The following is a 21,339-nucleotide window of genomic DNA, read 5'->3' on the forward strand; positions in this document are numbered from 1 at the left end:
TCCTGAACAGTTTATACCCCTCTAGTCCAACACACCAATCAAAATCCAACAAGCTTTAAACAGACCTTTCACACAGTCTCATTAAGCTTTTTCCGTAAGGCACGTGTATAGACATTTCAAAGGACCCGTTAAGTATAACTTACCAAATCTTTACAACGTTTATAAAACTGTCTTTGGAAAAGCATACGATGAATAATATACAAACAAAACCAGCCCACTGCAAATTTTAGTCAGAACTCTAAATGAAATCTTTATGCATACTACCCAGATCTTAGTGGCCTGCCTCCACTGGGGAATAAACTGTGTTACTGGATGCAAGGTAGTTTTAAGACTACTCTGCGTAAGATGTACACATTGTGGGTTTTTTGTTAAAAAAGCCTAAAAGTTCCAAGGTAAATACAAACAGCTCACCCACTTTATTTTTAAAACTGTTTCTAGTAAAAATTATTTAATCCCCCAAATGCAAAAGGCAAGGAAAATACTAAATTGTTACTGGGTATTTTATGAGTGGAAAAGTATAGTTTTCCGAGCAAAATTCACAGAGGAATAGACGTTGGCTTTTAAAGCATACAGTGGCTCCTGGTTTTAAATTTACCCTAGACAGGACGAGAAGCATTTAATCACGGCATCCCTTTAAAAAGAAAAAAAAAAAGTCAGTTATTTGTTATTTTCTTTACATACATATCAACCATTATGCATTTAAAATATTACAGAAAGACAAAAATGAATAGTTTATCAAATGCAGGATCTTAACAGCCCTCGTTACCTTTAGTACATCTATAGCACCAGCTAAAGCAAAGGCTCAAGCCTGCCCATATTGTCCAAATCTTCCACCCTGTCTACACTCAGGCACACGCTAAAATGCAGACAACAGTGTTAAAAATCGTTCTGCAGCACACTTGGTGGCCCAGCAATGGTCAGAGCCTTATTCTGCAAAGGCTGGCCAGCAAGGGCAGGGCTGAGGAGCATGCCAAATCCAGACAACCAGCAAAGCACAGGTGCTTTTGAGTCCAAGCCACATGTGAGTTGGACCATCACGCTGCAGGGAAAAAAAGCCCGGGCTGAAGGGTTTAAAGTGGGTGTACTAACAATGCAGGGTGATGAGCTGGCTCAGCCTTAAGGTGTGAAAGATCTGAAGGGGTCTGCTTCTTTAAATGACAATAAACAAACTGGTTTTTGACTATTTTACTTAGATCACTCACTTTAGTCTCCTCTATTTTGCACTTTCTCAAAAACGTAACAACTTACTGAGTGGAATTTGTATTCTGTTGTTAGTTTGAAAAATGAAGAAAAATACTATCATGACTCAAAGTCACTGTATGTATGGGTTTTGTTGCTGTTGTTTTGGGTTTTAGGGGGTTTGGTTTTGTTGGATTTTGGTGTTGTTTTATGGGGGGTTTTTTGTTTGGTTGTTTTTTTGCTATGCCAGCAGGAGAGCCACCATTAATTGAAAAAAAATCCCACAAACACGAAAAAGTATATTGTTGTTAAGAGTAGACCATTAACAGAGTTAAATCAAGGAATGATAATTTTGTTGAAATCAAGGCAAATGCATACTTTAAACAAATTACATAATACTGTTCTCTGGCACTTAATATAGTTTAGATCACTGTTTCAGTAAAAAAGGCAGCCTATACAAGAAATTTATGATAGCATTCCACACAAGCAAATAACTCAATAATCCCTAAAGAAATCACTGTACTAATAAAAGCAGCCTGTGTAAAATTCAGTTCTTTGGCTCATAAAAGCTAATAAAAAAAAATTAAGTGATGCATATAACCTAAGTTCTGGTCAGGAAAACATTGAAGTACTGTTGGTAGGGATGAAAAGATCAGTGGCCAGTAGCTCAACTTGTTTTCTGTGCAGAGCAGAACATTTATAAACAAAAAATCAGGAAAAAAAAAAAAAGGAATGACCTTACTGCGACTTTCACATGGCCACAGGAACTATAAGAATTCAGATACTAGTTTTGACTGGCTTAGCCTGAGATGTCAGAAATACTAAAATGACAATTTGAAGCCTGAGTTCAGTTAAAGTACCTAATCCATTGTAATTATCAACTAGTTATCTTTTTTTTTTATATATACAGCTTAATCCTCCCTATATCAAAACTAAAGCTTTAAAAAATAAAAATCTGTAGTACAGAGTTTTCTCAGATGAAAGGCACAGACAATACTTTGTATTCTTTTTTTCTCCCACTTTCACTACAGAAAACCTCATTAAGTAATATATACACATGAAAGCACTTTATTAAAAAAAAAAAAAACCACTGCTGAAAGACCAAACTGCATTTTAAATGACACGTTACAGAAAAAAACAGATTTTTCATTTTGTTTACTTGCATGTGGTTTCATGATGTGTTTGGCTAACTTTCACTCCCTTTTTATACACACAAGAGTGAAAAGAGAGAGAAGCTTGCCAAAATGAAAATTAACACAAAGCAGTGACTTTGCCTCTCCTAAAAATGATGGAGGAATTCAGAAGTAGACTTAGCAACTGAACCTATGCTTGTTTGTTTGCTTTTAACTCAGACCTCAGATCTGTAAGTTATCTTTAATGTAAGTACTGGAAACGTCACTACTGCATCAATGCATTTTTAAATCACTGGAAAATTTAAACAAAAACTCAATTTATTTTCAGTGATGAAAACCAGAAAAGAGATTTAACAAAGAGAATTACTATGCACTTTACTTGCATTTAAAGCTTATATTAAGCATTACTTTTGAGTTCAGCTATGTCATTTTCTAAAAATTAAAATGAAAGGAAGTTATGTCTTTTCACATACTGAATTTAAGGACTTTTTCCCCCTTCCTAGCATAAAGATAACTGAATTTTGCTAAGATGGAGGTAATTATGCAGACTCACCTTGCAAAAGGAATATATGACAGACTATACCTGAAAAAAAACAGCGAAAAGGTGTATTTGACAGTGTTCATGTCTCTCCTAAAACCCAATTTTTTCCACTTCAGTCCAGCATTAATAAAAGCAATCTGTTGTAATAAAACTTTAAAGAAGGTTACCTTCTCAAGTTAATGCTTACCTCAGAAAACACAACACACTTGGACATGAACTAAACATATTACCAAGGATTTCCTAGTTTACTTTTTTGTGTGTGTGTGCATTTGAGTTTTTTTAATATATCATTCATAACTTCTATTGCACATAAACTTAAAAAAGCAGATTTACTATCATCAGATTCAAAAGGAATAGAGATTTCTTAGAAAACTATTCTTCAAGATGATAGAGACAATTTTTTCCAGTTTAAAAGACAACATACATTACCATGCAAATATACAACTAATCATATTATTTATGTAACCCTAAATACAGATATATGCTGTGGTATGAACAGTACATCACAACTGTGATGCTCAAACAGCTGATAATTCCATTAGCCTCAGAAACTTGCTTCTTACAAACCTTCAGGGTGTATTTTGTTCTCATGCCCAGCCTGATCAAGCTCTAGGCCACGTAATAAATGTGAAGCTGTCTGCTGTGAACACACAGAACACAGCTGATAGAGGACAGGCTGCTAACTCAAATTATCAAGCATTTACCAGGGCCCAGCATGATGCCCAACAGTCCCTTTCCTGAACAACTGGTTATTCATCCTCAGATCCAAGTTCAGCACAGACACTGTGTATTTAGGGCAAGTTCAAACAAGAACTGTGGTCACCTTGGATTGCCTAAGAGTTAGTGCCTAGTAATTCACCTGGGACAAGGAGACCAAGTATGTTCAATTCTATCTCCATGGAGAAAGCAGTAACTTCCAAAACTTCTGCCAGGCTTGCAAGCATTCACCTACCTGTGCTCACACATTCCCAAGTCTAGCTCTTGAGCACATCTGGATGGTCATCAAAGTACCTGCTGCACTAAATTTACCCTCTCACATCCACCCACTCTTTCCCCAGTGCTGTTGAATATTCCTGGGGCAGGACACACCCTATGAGAACGTTTAGTTTCTTCCACTCCAAAAATGAAAACTTAGAACTCAAAAAAGAGTGAGATAATCAAAAGCAGGGCATATGAATATACAGTTACTTTCACAACAAAGAAAAGGCATGAGAATTTTTTTGCATATATGCTCCTTTTATAATGCCTCAAATAAGTTCACACAATGCAGAATACAGTTAAAATTACCATTTTTGCAAGACGATTGCATATAGATTTTGCTAAAGTTACACAGCCTGGCTTAGAAAAACAGATCGAGGCTAGCATTTGGGCACACTTACATTATGCAAAACATGTGTGTGTATATATATATATATAATCATATGGGTGTAGGGACAGGGAGAAGAAAACAAAATGAATTTTAAGAATCTTACCAGGTCATTGACAAGAACTGCAATATGCAGAATAACACTGCCAAACCCTTTTTGTTCCACTAAGTAAAAACAAAGCAAATATTGCAAGTTAGTTCATTCTGCACCAGTCTATACTGTAAACAGTTGCAACAGCCTGTTCAGTCAAAACTTCAGTTCACTGACAATGCCTACATTTCCTCGTCTTAATTTGCTACTCCTTTCCACTCTAACAATTTTCCATTCATTTTATCCGTCACTCCATTAGCATCACGCTATGAAAGCCTTCTCTAGCTTTGAAAACACTTAACAGCATCGATACTAACACTTCGGCTTTCATTCATGATACTGTACTTCTGCAAACATGGAAGTTCACTTCTGCTACATATTTACTTCTGTGGAACACAACTACCACCAGCTTTTCAATCAAGATGCCTGAAGGTACTTGTTCTGTCTCTCTTCCTTCGTCTTAATCAGTTTATTATTCTGTACCCGTGGTTTGTAAAGACCACTACATATTCTCTGGTATTTTCTGACATAAGTACACACCACTAAGATGAAAGTACATTTTAACTTGCTCTTCTTAGTTCTTAGACCAGATGTCTGCAGATTGAACGCGATGCTCTAGATTTTTTGTATTCTCATCTCCATCACATGCAGGTGGAAGGGTGCATTTGCTTTGTAGCCAGCAGGCTCATCACTCCACCTAAACTCAACTGCAGTGGAAAACACAAATACCACACACACAAGCTCATCTCCCCTCTACAACTGAACTGTATGTTAAAGTTGTGATACGATTAATAAACTAACCAAGCTAGATTGCTCTTTAGAAGAACAAAGCATTCTCACTTACCCAGAATACAGCACACAGAGTCAATACGAAGAAAAGCTGGGGGCAGATGAAGAGAGAGACAAAAAAAAGAAAAGAATGAATACTCAAATAGACAGCAAAGCAAACACAGTAACTTTTTTAATGTTTTCAGTGGGTAATCAGCATTTTCAGAATTGACTCATGAAGCAAGCAGAGCCACAGGGTGTCACGCAGTGACTATATGCTGAACTCCTCATAAAGCGGTGCTTTCTGAAGCACAGTATGATGTGGTCCTTGGCCAGAAGGGCTGGAACAACTCTTAGAAGAAAAAGGAGGCAGGAACTGACTTCGGGAACCAGGAGGAGTATAACCAGGTCTGTGTAGCCTTACTTTGTAGGCCTATTAAGAGCTGGGCTTAGATGACAAAGCTTGCTTGAAAGCAACCAAGTAGCTTGGGAACTGCTTTCTTTCATTTCGGTAGATAGCATCATTTTGGATCTAGTATTCATAACATCAACATCTGACAAGAAGGCATGTGCATCACTATGAAAAACCCATTATTAATAACGCCCATTCACAATTACGGTATTTGGCAAACAGAGGCTCTGCTGCTTCTGCCAGTGTTTTTTCATCTTTTGACAGTAATGAAGAGCCTACTAGGGAGCAGCTGCCTCATACACAGTGAAAAAGCTCACATGCAGCTTTATTCAAGCTACTTACACACCTCTGATGGAACGTTACAACGATATGGTTTATTATGCCAAATTAATCACACCATTTGTGCAAGCTCAGCCATCACTTTAAACTTTTCCCGCTAAATCTCACCTAGCTCCCTCTATTTGCTATTATATATAGTAGAAAATGCAACAAAATGCTAAATAAATTTTCACTGAAAAAATTTTCTTGGCATTTCATTGAAGGAAATAAAAGGACAGTCTCTCTTGAAATTTTCCTAACATATTTGTGTCTCCTGAGTTGCCTATAATTCTAGCTTTGTGTTAGGATGGAGAACACCACAGACAAATACATAAAAGGTTTTCTAAACTTTACAATTTTTCCAGTTCTTCTTTGTATTACTTAAATTTTCCGTCTTAGCTCTCATCCAATGTTCCTTTCCTACGGGAGGAAACCTTTCATTCTGTCTTTTCCTAACCTCGTTGGTAGCTTCTTTGCACAGGCAGGTAGGTCTGTGATGTTTTTTCTCTCTCTGTTCTCCTTCCATTTCCCTGATGTGTCTTACTTCCACAGCCTTCAAAGCAAGTTATTTTCTTTGTCACCATATCTGAGTACAGTGATAGGATGGATGACAGGATAACTGAGCAAGTAATTTTTGTGCTGGCTGTTTTATTTTCTGGCTTAGGCCCTCAGCTTGACCATAAAAAGCCCACAGCTGTAAAGCCCTGAAGAATTCACGATCAGCAAACACTGACTCTACAGCATTGGAGGTGTTACTGGTCATTTTTACTGCAGACCTATGAAACATAACTTCCCTAGGACTTGTAACTTGGTATGATTTGGCTTTTTGCCACCTCTTTAACAAAGAGTTGGAGTCCAAGCAAGGATCAAGCCACTTCTCCAAAGATGTGGTCAAATGCGAGCTTCTCAAATGACAGTGTAACATTTTTTTTTTTTTTTCACGTAGGTGTGTAAGAGAAAGAATATTACAACCCATATGACAGCCATACAGAAAGAATTAATGAAGGGTTTCTTATCCTCGTTAGCTGTAATCAACCAGAAAAGAAAGGTGTATGATAGGGAGAACAGGACAGCCAACTACATTTCAAAAAGAAAAGTTGAAACAAATCAGGAGGAACAAGAGAGAAAATAAGTACAAAACAGAAGCAGCAAGGGCAAAAACTTATTTTTAACTACCTAATATAGAGTTTTGAGATATGAATTCTGAGATTTGGGACAGGGCTGTTTTTTTCATCCTCCTGGAAGAAGAAATAATGGTCATGGAAGTAAAGGAGCCAAGGACCTCACAATGGTGAAATGTAAAGCTGAACATGTGGCTTCCCAGACTCTGGGGAGAGAAACTGAATTTTCTCCATTGCTTTGAAAGTGCTGAACCACTAAGCTCATATAAACAGAGCTGCAGCCAATAAACAACTGTCAAGCTAGACTTGGTGAGCACTGACTTTTCACTCTAGCTGAGAAGTCTCTAGCCTTGTTCTTGAAGAAATTGTTTTAGAAAACAAATTTAAATATTAGCATTTAGTAAGCAATATTTAGCAAAGAACATTTTACTCCAAATGATTAACTAAAAATATCATAAGCAACAAAAACACAGGCTCATAGAAAGGAGTTAGATAATCTTTATGATATATAGAGCTTATAAGCTTGACTTATTACTCAGTACAAAGAAGAGGTGGACTGAGAAATAACCTCTCTTTAGTAAAGCCTCAGATTTGGCTTTGAGGCTAAAGAAAAACTTTTTAGCAAAAAGAAGTAAAGATAGCATATTTACCAACATCACAACTGTAGCTATTAATCTTTTTGGCTCAAACATTGCTTTCAGTTGCTTCAGTGGCCCCATCAGGAAACACGTACTAATTGGAAGGAAAAAACAAAACAAATGGTAAATTACTTTCAAATAAATCTTTGCAAAAGACAGTAAGTAATTAACCATTTTTTCAACACTTAGCTGAGTATAAAGGCTTTAAAAAGGTATTTCAGTGTTAAATAACAGAGACCTGTTAGAATGAAAGGTGAAATACTCCATGAATTTACTCCAAGAAACAGCTTATGTATTGAGTCACCCTTGGTAATGAAATTATTTCCAAAACATTACCACTTATAGCAGAGGGTTGTCAAGTTGAAGTGAACTTCATGTTGAGGCTGTTCTAAGACATGACTTGCCAAAAGAATGCAAAGAATACAAAGACCAAACTTCTGTAGAAAATTTCTGCTTAATGATAAACTTAACCAGGCAGCACGCCAGTAGCTACAACTGCCCAAACTCAGCAAGCAAAAAAAGAGACCCAAAGAAGTAGAATAAAAAAATTAGTTAGGTAGTGGAAGGACAGGGATGACGAATAAAAAGGTAAAAATGAGGGAGGTTCAGGCCACATAAAATAGGTAGGAAAAAATACAGAAAGCAAAATGCATTGATGCTAGCCTGATTAGCATTGAAGGACAGACATCCTCCAGAGATATGACAGAATCCATAGGGAACAGAAAGGCTGGAAAAAAAAAATCTTGAGGTGCTCCACTTACAGAGAATATTTCTTGTATACAACATATTCTGTAGAAGATACACCCATCCCAGAGAAGAATCAAGTAAGTATCACTGTTTTCATGTTTGTGGCTAGTTTATAGTGAAAACAGGCTAGACAGGACTATTTAGTAAAAGTGGTAATTGCATCTGTTTTAAACACAGACATGCAAACAAACCTGAAAAAGTTTAAATCTTCTTGTCAATTTGGGACTTTATCGTCATTTCCTACCGTTCTTAGAACACAGTTGCCTGTTGTTTATATCTAAAAGGACTACTGAAGGGGAGGGGGGGCCTCTTTTTTCCTCTAATTTTAGTTGGAGTCCAGACTAAAGTTTTTCAACATTCTCCTAAAAGAAATACCAGTCTGTAAAAGCTTTCTTCTTAGTTCACTTACAATGAAACTTGATTAGTACCAAGTTTCTAAAATGCTAATTTAATTTGAAGCGTACCCAAAATACTGGGTAAAAAAACAAAACCAAAAAACCAACAAGAATAAAGAATCAAGTAAGAGAAAGGAAATACTCAGTTTTGCCTACCTCTAGTATTAATTTTTTGTCTTGTCTCAGTATCAGACGGCATAGTTATACAAGAGACTCAATTCCAGTACAAAACATTGTTGTTTCCTAACAAATTTGTTGAGGAAAAGCAGTACACCATCACACTGCCTGAGTTTTAACAGGTTAACAATGCTTTGACTCAAGAGTTAAGTGACTTAACTGAAGTCACAGAGTCCATGAAAGTCAAGACCAGATTCCATGGGTTCTAAGATCCATGACCACACTTAAACTATGCTAAGATAGTAAGAGAAGGACAAACAGAAGCTGAAAACACTTTACTGGCAATAAGCTTTTTCTTATATATCTTTCAAACAGCAAAAGAAAAGTTTTAGATCCTAGGAGGTCCCTTCTGCTCATCTTTTAAGACTAACTGCTATGCACCACACACACTATGAAGAACCAAGCAGAGTTCAAAAATACACTGTTGAACTATTTTTCGCTTCTGCATGGCCTTACAGCTAAAATGAGGGCTTCCTGAACCTCTCCTATTTTAAAGAGTTTCCCCAGAAACAGGATGATCTCTCTGCTAAAAGCAAAAAGGTCCTTCCATTAACAAAGTATCCACACACTGGGCAGACTACAAGTTTGCTCCTAAACCTGAGGTACCTCTGTACCTGGCAGAAGGACTTAGCTGTAAAAAGTACAAAACAATCAGTCAGCAATTTGTTATTCCTACTACAGACAGCAGTTGTGATGTGTCTACAAAACAATCAGGTAATGTGGAATCATACACACAGTTACCGTTGGGGACCGGCCTTGATGATTTAAGCCTGTGTTAGTGAAGAAGCTGGAAAACACCGATAAAGAGGATGAGAAAGAAAAGGGAGTGTGAACAGCTGGTGCAGGGAGTGTGAGAAGCTGACATGGGAGTATGGGAAGATGATATAGAGTGTGTGAGAAAATGATGTTTAGTTTAGCAGGCGGAAAATAGCTCCTTTTTAGGCATAGCCAATAGTAAAGTTAAAATAGGTGCGTGCACGATTGTTTGTAACCAATCACAGCTGGGTGAGGGGTGCGTGGACACATCGTGGCTAGAGTAATAATCTATAAAAGCTGCCTGTATAACAATAGTAAAGGTCACTCTGCTATCACATCTACGGAGTCCGTGCATTTAACCACCGCAAGGTAAGACATCACAATGGGGCAATAACAAGTGAATAACTCGTACTACTAATTATGATAATCTTAAAACTCTAACACAGACAAGATTTTATGTTATTAGCATTTCAGTATGAAAACAATGTTGTTTCTGCACAACATAAAACAGGCATCATTTCAGAGTAAAAGCAAATGGAAATGCAGATGAAAAGGAGGGTACTTTTCTAATAACAATATTAAGAAATTGTACCTGGCTAACGCAGCAATGTTTCCCAGGGTGTAAAACACTGCGAAAAGCTTGATCCCCTTTGGGAGCCATAGCAATGCTGTTCCCTACAAAAGATAGGTTATTTGTATGCTTGTAAGTAGTTAATTCAACTTATTTAGATTATATAGTCTATAAAGGTATTTTCAGACTATGAAGGGTGGTGTTCTAACATATACCAGCAGCGTATTCTGCTCTCAGATTTGCAGTAGTCAATATTCAGCATACTTCTATTGCCACCTGCTGGCAAAATAATGGATTGATTTACTGTATTTCACAATATTTTTACAACTAGGCAATATTTGTTTATAACATTTATTTCTACTGTTTATAGTCTATTTACGTTACTTTCAATTTTGTTACAATGTTGCACTATATATCATACACCTCTGCAAAGAAAGTAAAAAATACCATGAAGCCACACCAATATCCATCATCTCCTTTTTCTTCCAATCAACCATCTGGACTCACAGTTTAAATACACACTGAAGCTGAATAGAAATATCTTAGAACTCTTTACTTCTAGACATCTCTTATTTCCACTGAACACAAAAAATATCCAAAGCCTTCTGCTGATCACAGTCTCTACGATGATAGATAGTTCTAGCCTAAACTAGAAGCAAAACATGTTTTTTTAGTTTGTTTGGATTTGTAACTTTTTTCTTTTTTTTTTCTTTTCTTTTTTTAAAGCTGTGATGTGGACACTGTGTCCCACAAGAGAAGAGTGTAATTGTATTCTACAAGGAAAGCCTACAGACTCTTTGCAAAGACTAAAGGGAAAACACCACCTGCACTTCTGGCCAACTACGAACATAATAAACAAACCAGGTTGCAGTTATACGAGATCTAAAGATCAGGCACATGTCCACATGCCTGTAAGGGACGAGTTGAGCATTTCTTTTGAGGGCCTCTCTAATGCTGCGGCAAAAGGTGCATAACCTGAAGCAGAAGGTGGAGTTGCCGGCTTTCAGCTTCACGTGGTGAAGCTTAGCAAGGGAGCTGCCTCTAAAGTCTACAAGATACGAGGTCCACAAACATACTCACAGAGTTTTGACTCCTATCAAGCTCAAGATAACTCAAGGAATCCTAGATCCTAACGTCTTTTAACTGTTGTTTCACACCATGTGATACAGAATAGGCACAAAGATTAAACACTGAAAAAATAGCAGCAAAAAGAGTGAAGTTAACTTCTCCAGAAATAGGTGTTAAAGCACAAGTGTGGTGTGAACTAAAATTTGTTATTCCAGTAGTTAAATATTACTTGCGGAAAAACGGGGAGAAGGAGTCAATCAAATAACACTTAAGCAACTCTAAAAAAGGGACATTCCGAGGCAGTCTTGAGCTCCCTCCCTAGAACTTGCCCTTTCTCTAACACAAGCATCTGGCCAGAGTTCCTGTCACTCTACTGGGCACAGGTATCAATACGAAGAATATCACTCTCCAGTTCCTTCACTGAACTGAAATACTACTTAGGTAAGATCTCTCATAGGTAAGGCCAGCGATTGTTCTGGTTTACCTCTGGGTCTCAGAGAGTCTAACAAACCCCAAGTTTTGGTAAAGAACCAGAAGCTTCCACCTGCAGGGGAATCCACCGAATGGCTATCTCTGGAGTGAGTGCCTCAAACAATCAACAGGTTGCTCCCTCAACAGCTGTTTCTTCCTGTAAGTCTCCTCGGTTTAAAAACTTTTAATGGTGAATGAAAGAGCAGCAGCAGGCATTTAAATAATGACAAAATCAGAAACTAATGCAAACAGGACAAGTTTCTCCACCCTGCTATCAGAATGCCTTACGAGTCAAGAAAATCTGCCCAACAGTCTCCACAAAACTGCAAATGTCATCCCCACACATTAGCCAAAGGCTGCTGACTAGCTTACATCAGAAGTCATGCTCTGTGAAGAACCAACATGCTACTTCATCAAGAAAAAAAAAAAAAAGGCAAGCCCCCCCCAAAAAAAGCAAACCAGAAAGAAATGTTATTGCACCTGCTTCTGGGACTTTCCATGCAGATGAAGTACTACTTTGTAGTGCAAGTTACCCATGTCAGATTTTGATAGACCAAATCAATTAATAGACCTCAATTTTTAACTGCAGGCTTGAGCCTCCTGCCAACATCTCAAGTTCAAGAATGAACAAATTATTTGCTGGCTGTGAAGATCAATATGAGTGCAGCAGGTTTTTCAAGTGTCAACATGCTACCACAGTCATCACCTATTGATTTGTGAGCATGACGGGTTGCACTTGTAGTTTCTTCAGCCTTTAAAAACCTTTCAAGCTTCCCCCTCCTTTCCTCCTTTTATTGGAGACAATAAAAATAAGATGGGTACACAGTGAACAGCAGCAAAAGCTCTTTCCTAGTGCACCATTCAAAAATCTAAATTAAAAATATGGCCTATTTTGTCAGTGTTCAAACCATTTAGTAAGAAATTTTATTACACTACAATAAGAAGGCTCTCTGCTGTGAATGGAAGAAAGAGAGCCAAAATCATAATTTACAGAACAGCCTCTACATGCTAATTGTACATTTAACGTCCAGTTAAATTTATGGATACAAAAATTTAGGATACAGGATAATGCAAACACAGAATCACACATAAAGTATGAATATGAATGACGTTCTACTGTAGAACATTAATAAACTACAGGGGAAAAAGAATACTTACAAGAATAGAACACACGACGCCAGCAACAAAACATATGATGAACCATCTGACTCGAGTACCAAAGCTGAGTGTTGAGGCATCGAGGACCTTAACAGGAGGAAAAAAAAAAAAAATATTACAAACCCATCTTTGAACTATTTAAATGACCTTTTCGTCTTTACTATTGAAGTCCTTCATTTCAAACAAAATAATTTTTTAGCCAGGAACAATTGTTTCACCTTGCTTAACAGTTGCTTGTATATTAATTGTTTCAGTTTAAGAAATTATATTAGCAATTTGGAAACATATTTCCAAAACAAACAAAAAAAGACAAAACCTGTGACGGTATATCCTGTCATTCAATCAATACTGCTCCACTTTCAAACAGACTTTCTTCTCACCATACAATTACAATTGAAAATTCACAATTGTACCAAAGCAGAAGAATGAATGGACCTTCCAGCAATTCACAGACAAATGTATCTATTTGTGCAGCACTGTATGTTCCTATAGACATTACCACCTTTTCCTCTTACTAGACAGAATCCATCGTACATATTAGTACAAGTATCCACTGGAAGCACTATGATTCCACTTCAGTTACTTGTTCCTTACAGGGTGAAGGTGTAGGCAGATTAACACAGCTTGTCTTATCACACAGCTAACTTGCTGAAAGGGGTGGTTTTACTTCCTGCTTCTCCAGTGCGATTCCAGAACCTGTGAGACCCTGTGTTCCTTCTAGTTTGATGACTTAAGTCCCATGCTAGACTAATGAGCCAAACCAGCTCAGCAAGTTGTCAGAAAAGCAGCAGGGCTAATACAGGGAAAGAGGCAGGGCCACAGAGCTGGCAGAACAGCCCCTTTCAGCAGAAGTGACTTGTTAAATATGCTCAGCTCATCTTCACTCATGCTGTAAGAACAACATATTTCAGCTCACTCCAGGTCACTACAATTAAATATACTGTCTATCCGAAACTGGTCTACTAAATGACGTGCTGCTTCAGCTAACATTAGATGACTATTAAAAGCTAATTTTCCTATTTGTTCAGGTGACACAAGCAAACTTGCCCTCCTGTTATCTATAGGTATTTTCAATCAAGCAGTATTAACCAAATATACAAGTTAAGGCTTGCCCAATCAAGGAGTTTTATTTTTCCCCTACGCTTTTGAAAAATTTCACTTTCAGGAAGCGGTAAGTGAATGAGATTTGGTTACTGCTTAGAATGATTTCGCATCTGTACAAATGAAGATTCCACACCCAGTTTTTAATAAAGGGCCGCTAACAAGCACACATTCATGTGCTGTGATGAATCAGTGTTTGAACGTATGTCAACAAAGAATAGCTTGGAATTTATAAGTAGAATACTTTCTACCTACAAAAAAATTACTAGCCTTACTTAATCAAATTAAATACTTTGAATATATACTTAAGAAGGGGGATCAGAACACCAAAAATAATCTCCTACACTTGCATACTGTTTGAGCAGACACAGGGCTGGGATAGAATATTATGAATTTTCTTTCCCCTGCTCTGCGTTCAGCAGTAAAGACAGAACTTCCCAAAGGTCAGAAGATGCAGCTTACCTTGTTAGGTCCAACTCTTTATCCTTATGTATGCATTAAAGAAATAGACAAAAACAGTAACGGAAAGATGGTTTAATATTTTAAATCATATTTGACAGTCATATTCCTGAATGCCTATACAGGTAAAAAGTGCAGGAAAACCTGGTAGGACATAACTGAAGACACCTATTTGAATCATTCTTTTACTTACACCTACTCACGCAACTTATCACACATACATGTACAAAAAAAAAAAAAAAAGTAAAATTCTTTTTCATTCCTGAAAGGAATGAAGCTTCAGAAGGGAAGTGTGGATAGGCCAATATTATCAGTGCACACAACGCGCACATTTCTGATTGCCTAGGAGGCAAGGAAAGGGTGAAGGTAAATTGTTTCTTCAGGTGTATCAGGCATCCTGCTGTCACTGCTGTTCTACTTCTAGTCTTCATATCTGACAGTGTTCCTGAAAAAACTACCAGGGAATTTCATTCTTCATATAAATTTGAAAATAGTTTCATCTTCATTTAAATCCATAACAGTTATTAGGTGAAAAATAAAGACCAACACCATAAATAAGTGAACCATGCAAAGGTTACGGAAAAAAAAAAAACAAACGCTGCAAGATTTAAAATACAACTTTAAAACTAGTTTAATCCTTTTTATGGATTCAATTCTTAAGAAGTTAGATGGACAACACATGCACATGAACTGCAGGAAGATAAGCTGTGGCATGAGGGCTGCCAGAGCACTACAACACAGCATTGTCTGGAATAATAAAACTAAATAAATGACTTGGCATTAAAATGAAGGCTGATCCTCCAACCATTCCTGATGCAATCACCAGTTATTTTATCAAGCTGAACCTAGTTAATGTTACGTTTGAAATCCTGAAACTGGACATCCGCAAATGTATTTTTGTAGTCTCTGATACCTAATATGGTTTAGGTTTTGTGGAAGCAATGGAACTGGTTACCTTTCGGAGATGTCTTTCACCCCTGTAGTGAAGCACCTGGCTGCAGAAGTTGAGTTAACAGGTACATACATAGTTCAACCACTGAAACCACAGGCTTCAGCTTGTGCGAAAGCGTCAGGCTACAACCTTTAAAAGTTGAGGACCTGACACAGCGGCTGCATATTCTGCCGCATGTGCTGCGGGAGCAGTAATCTCTCCAAGAGAAATAACAGCTTAGTTTCTTACACCTACACTCAGAGACTATGAACCAGAACTCTTAAGAAAAAGTTAGTATGTCTAAGCTGCCTATGCAACACAAGCAGGAAACAACTTAAGGGTGATTAGGACTTTTTTTATTGTCTGACGTAAGCCGTACAGCTAATCCAAGATTTCAGACAAAAAGAGTTGGCATTATACTCTATGATATTTGCATTAGCAGAAGCTTTTGCTTAGAAGACTGAAAAAAATTGCCATGCAAATTCCAAGTCTGGGGAAAGATTAATACGGAGAACTGTGCAGTGGTGGTAGCAAGGGATTTCCTGTAAAACATATCCTTCTTGTTATATTGCTTATCAGCTTGTTTCTAAGAAATAAAAAGAAAAAAGAAACAGAAATCAACAAATAGAAACTTCTAGTTTTCTATAGCTAAGCTTTAATGCCAAACTCCTGGGCAAGAAGCAAAGAATTCTATAATATCACAGGATATTCCAAGAAAATACTACATCCAAGAAATGATCAAGACATCCAGAAATCAAGAGGAAACCTCTAAGTGGAAGCTGGAATCTGGAAGGCAGACTTCCTGAAACATAAGGAATGGACTTGCAGTAGTCTAATAGGCAAGTTGCAAGTGACAGATAACAGTGTCTTTACTAAACAGCTTGCTACGGACACCCAGTAAATCATATGAATGATAACTTGCAAGGCTGCCTTTGTTCAAAAACATTTCTTGTTTTTGATGTTTTGAACATCTACCCAGGCTCCCGCCATACGTTAATTATCTTATAAAAGTTTTCCATATGGGCAAACAAAAAAATAGAAGCACTTTCTTCTACAGGTTTTAAGAGAGATTCTAGAAGTTAACAATTACATCTTTTCTTGATAGTAAATTTAAAAACAAGCAAGTAATGGAGCAAATTAAATTTAAAAAAAACATTGAGTATATTTGCAGAATTGAGTTCCTAAGCAGTATTTTAAAAAATACTTGCAGAGATATATTTTCATCTTCCCCTAACAGGCTTCCTTATATGTATTTCTATTAACACTTTAGAGTAAAATATAAGAAACTTCAATGTCTACTCTATTCCTTCTTGCTAAAATCTTGTTGAATGCTTTAAGCAGCTGTCAACTGACAACTACCATGAAACTACAGCCAGAAAACAAGCCAATGTGTCAAACGGACTGATCTTATGTTAGTTCTGGTGTTAAAACTAAACAGCATAATGCTGCTCTGACAACATCATTACACTGGTATATTTATTATTGATTTTTTTATAATAAACTCATTTGATTCCTTTTTTTTTTTAAATTGATTGCAGTTAATAATTGATCTAACTGCAGCAAGAAGCGACAGTTGGTCATCTGAGGAGTTTAGAAAGTACAGAAAGACTTCACTTGAATCATCACACAATTGTCTCATTATATACTTCTCTTTTACTTTACTTAACAGGAACTACTGCTGACTTCATGGCAATGGTTCTGCAAAAATTAAGCAGCAGCTGAATACAGAGACATCTATGAACATAAGCCATATGATGGCTATTACACAGCTACCGGCTTTTCCAAAGAGAGGGCCATTGTTTTTAACCAAACGCATGACTTGATTCCAGAAAGGTCATCTAAAACAGTTGAAGATTCTACACACAAAACACATAACATTACATTTTCTTTCACAATCTTACCTCCTAAAAGTGTCTTCTTTGCATGGGTGGACATACTTTTTTGCTCCATTACACACACTTTAAAAATAGCTAACACCATTCAGCTGTAAAGCCATAGCTTTAGTGAATGTCACATATTAATTTATTTCCTCATTAAAAACGAAGCTTGATTTCCAGTGTTCCAGAAACACATTGCTACTTTGAGAGAAACCTACAACAGAGACATTGCCTAATGTAAATACTTGAGCTTTTCTTCAGTGGGTATTTGTTTACTTTAAGAAAGACCTTTCTGGTTCACCTTGTCAGCATAAAGTTGCTTTGCACTATGTTAAAGGTATATTTGTATGTTTTCTTCTGTCATGTACTGGATAGGTTTTAAATATGGGCAGGTTTTTTCCTATTAAAAGTCTTCTCTGGCTACAGTAACATCATGACACGCAATAATCAAATCATACATAGCTTAGCTACTAACATTTAACAAACGACACATTCTTAGCTCTGTTCTGTACTCCTCAGGACATACACCTCAAATGTAAAATTATTAAATACTTAGGCATTTATCTATTGATTGCTGCCTTAAAACAAACATCACAGCCTCAAGTAAACGAGAGCTCTATCTCACTATCGTGTCTCGTGTGAAATGTGCCTGGGGATGGCAAATTAATTAATTTTCTTGGAATCGAACTAAGATTAACAGAAATGTAGGTATTTCTTTGATAATCTTGTGATAAGATCAGAAAGCGAAGTATCCCTCCCAAATGCTGGCAAGTCAGCTCTGGTGTGAACGGGCACAGATGCCAGCCACACTGCTTCCAGGATCAATCCGGTGTGGATACAATTTAGCTGCTTTACTGCAGCAGACACCAAGTTCATAAATCTTGAAGATCAGCAGCGACTCAATGCAAAGACAAGTAAAGCACGTCAGCAGCAAGCTGCTGGAACTGATACTATGCCATAGACACCAACTAGACTAAGGCTGTGCTGGTTCACCGAAATTTGAGCTGTAGCTCAGATCCAGGCTGCTCTACATTCCAGCTTCCTCCACCATGCTCCAGCATCCTGCAGCGCACAGTATCAAGCTATTCCATGATGTGGGGCACTTTCACCTACAGTCACACCAATTAAAAGGGAGCTGGTGGTAGAAATGCTCAGCTTTGCTTCAACCTAGAACTGAAGCCTCAGAAATGTATGGTGTTCGAACCCAGTAAAAAAAAAAAAAAAAAAAAGACGATAAGGAAGGTAGCGAGGCAGAAAAATTAAATGGTACTTGACAAGCATGGGGGAAATAAAAAAGAACGTCTGCACAATATACAGAAAACTGTCTCTGTCTAGAGAAAGTCTTCCATATCTTTTGTAAAATCAGGGGCATAAGGAAATGGAGAAGCAAGTCAGAAAGAAAACCTACCGTTTAACTGATCAATACCTAAGTCATGTAGGAGGAAGAGTACACACAAGACAAGGAGACCCTGCTATCTCGAAGCAGGACGTGGAAAATAAACCCAAAAGACTCCAAGCCACCGACACAACAAAGAGCTTCTCCGCACACCGAAAATTCGCCAAAACTCTTACTCCCGGGCAGGGCCCGGTGCCCACAAGCCCTGTAGTTTGGCGCACGCAGCCAACTTTCGTTTCTCCTTTGCCTCCTCGTCTCTCCCGCTTACTGACACGGGCGGGCAGACACCGAGGGGGTGGCGTGTGCCCGCCGGGGAGGGGGGAAGCGCTGGGAACACGGCGGCGCCCGAGGCCGCGGACACCGGTACGGGCCTGGGGCAGCGGGACTCCAGCAGTGCCCCGCAACGGCGCCGGTACCGGCAGCGCTCAGCCCCCTGGGCCGCCGTTAGCGGCGGTCGTCAGCAGCAGCCTCCGAGTCGCCGGTGCGGGGAGGGGGAAAAACGAGTCCCCGCCGGGCGATACCTGCGCCGTCAGTCCCTGCTCCTCGTCGTCCTGCCCGGTCAGCACCCGCCGCAGCTTCTCCATGCCGTCGCTCAGGCAGGACCGGACCGTGCCGTGCCACACCAGAGGGGAGGGGACGGGAGAGGACGGGACGGGACGAAACGGGACGGAACGGAACTGCACGCCCCTGCCGGGCCGCCGGCCCAACCGGAAGTGGCGCACCCGCAGCTTCGCCGCCTGGCGAATTTCCGGCGGGGCGGGGCCGCGGGCCGAGCGGCTGGTGGGGCGGCACCGGGTGCGCGGCCGTGATAGTGGGCGCGGCCGCTTCTCTGGGCAGCCTTTGTGCGGTGTCGCTGCCGCGCCGTGTGACGCGAGGGGGGAGGGCGGCGAGGTGACAGGCCTTGCTGGGGAGAAAGAAAAGCTTTTTCGGTGTGCCCCGTCTTTGTCTGTCGCTGCGGAATTGGCTGATTTCGATACGCACAGAAACTGCGATTTGTGTGACCTGGATAGTCCGAATTCGCTTTTAAATAAAGCCTTTCGTGCAGGTACAGAACGGTAACGCCGCGGCGATGCCCGGCCCTGCTAGAACCGCGGCTGGGGCGCGATGGTGTGGGCAGGCTCGCCCGTCTGAGGAGACGCTGCCTCACCCCCAGTGCACAAGCATCGTCTGGAGCGGTGGGGCCGCTGCCTGCTCTTGCCTTGGTGGTGCCACAGCAATGGTGCAGGTGGGCCAGTCGTGGTCATCGAGCTACCAGCCAGACGGTGTGCTGCAAACACCCATGGAAACGGCCTCGGCGCTCCCTGAATTGGGGAGGGGGCTGTTGTGTCCTGCACACCAGCTGTGAGCACGCCAGGTGCTTTTCTGGCTACGAACGTGTGGGGCAGAGAGAAGTGGGATTAGCTGATTAGGGATGAGGTCACCTTCAGTGAGTGTATGTAACACGAATATTAGAGTGGAGATTTCCAGTATGGCTCAGTGCTGTCTGTTAACCTCTGCCCCTGGGAAAAAAGGTATGGTGGAGGCCGTCACACAGCCCCCATGTCTTGGCTGCTTCACCTGCCTGTTCCCAGCAGCACTCTGACCACCATCCCCTCTGTACAAGCATAATCACTCCACTTAAGTCTTCCCTGTCCTGCCCTGTTGAGACACTGACCCCTTGTGTGCCCTTTGGGGCCGTTCCTGTGTCTTGGCACATGGCTCTGCTGTGTGGCCAGCCCTCAGACAAGCACCACAGCTCTGGCCTGACTGGTTTGCAATGGAAACAAGGCTGGTGGCTGGGGGAAAAGGAGCCATGGGGTGTGCCCAGCCTGCTGCTTAGCTGCAAAGTGACAGCAGGCAGCCATGTGGGGTGCAGAGGGAGAGGAAGATGAATGATAAGGGCTGTGTAACTGTTTGCTGTGTGAGTGAAACCTGGTAAGAGCCAGAGCAGAAGAGCCTCCAGTGAGGCCCTTCAGGACAGAAACCTTTCCCTCCCTCTCTCCCCTCTCAGAGAGGAAAGCTCTCCCCCTGTTCTCCTTCTCATGCACACTTCTCTTAGGAAGAGTTTCCCACATGCCTTGTATATTGTTTTTTGGGTGAAATGCTTGGATGCAAACCATACCTTTCCAGCCTGGTGAAAGGCCATCAGCATCTCAGGAAGCTGTAGGTCAAGGCCAGACTTCTGAATGGGAGAAACACCTGCAGACGTGGCTGTGTGAAAATACTCAAAACAACAGCAAAACGTCACTCCCTGAGCCAGCCAGCATGGCCCATGCCTTGCGTTGACCTGAGCAGGCAGGAGACTGTGTGAAAGGAAAAAATATGGCTCGCTGAACATGGGAGGAGAAATGAGAAAATTGGGGGGGTGTGAGGTGGAGTAAAAATCATCCTCCTGGCACCTGGCATGCCCAGTGGCCCCATGCCCACATCTGCCAGGAGAAAGGAAGAGACCTGGCTGATCATGGCATCCTGTCTGGAGCTTGCTGCCATCTGCTTGGCATGGGTGCCTCAGGTGCTTTGCAGTTCACAGGGGCAGGAGGTCACGAGCAGAGGTCCTTGGTGACCTCCTTCTCCTCTGCAGCTGGCTCAAAGCTGTCAACATGGGACTGTCATTTGGTGGTGGCTCTGAAGGGTGCTGGATGCCAGCAGGAGCTGCTGTTCCCGTGCCTCTCTCCACAACCCCAGA

The 21,339-nt window shown here is 40.1% G+C and overlaps 1 protein-coding gene across 1 annotated transcript; it reads right to left on the bottom strand.

Moving 5' to 3' along the window:
- Positions 1-393: 393 nt before the first annotated feature.
- Positions 394-19,326, bottom strand: SFT2D1 (SFT2 domain containing 1). Its single transcript, XM_086631534.1, has 8 exons — positions 19,196-19,326; positions 12,911-12,997; positions 10,235-10,317; positions 7,580-7,661; positions 5,155-5,190; positions 4,326-4,384; positions 2,866-2,895; positions 394-631 (listed from the first exon to the last, which is right to left on the bottom strand). The coding sequence occupies exons 1-8, from the start codon at positions 19,256-19,258 to the stop codon at positions 592-594; spliced, it is 480 nt and encodes a 159-aa protein (XP_086487660.1). The 5' UTR covers positions 19,259-19,326; the 3' UTR covers positions 394-591.
- Between the last annotated feature and the right edge of the window lie 2,013 nt (positions 19,327-21,339).

Source organism: Tauraco erythrolophus, chromosome 2, assembly GCF_009769465.1.
Source record: "Tauraco erythrolophus isolate bTauEry1 chromosome 2, bTauEry1.pri, whole genome shotgun sequence".
Taxonomy (NCBI): domain Eukaryota; kingdom Metazoa; phylum Chordata; class Aves; order Musophagiformes; family Musophagidae; genus Tauraco; species Tauraco erythrolophus.

Coding starts and splice junctions, on each gene's coding strand:
- SFT2D1 (XM_086631534.1), bottom strand. CDS start 19,258: ATGGAGAAGCTGCGGCGGGTGCTGACCGGGCAGGACGACGAGGAGCAG. Junction 10,318..12,910: donor GCGTCGTGTGTTCTATTCTT/GTAAGTATTCTT, acceptor TATCTTTTGTAG/GGAACAGCATTGCTATGGCT. Junction 632..2,865: donor TCATATATTCCTTTTGCAAG/GTGAGTCTGCAT, acceptor TTCTTTTTAAAG/GGATGCCGTGATTAAATGCT.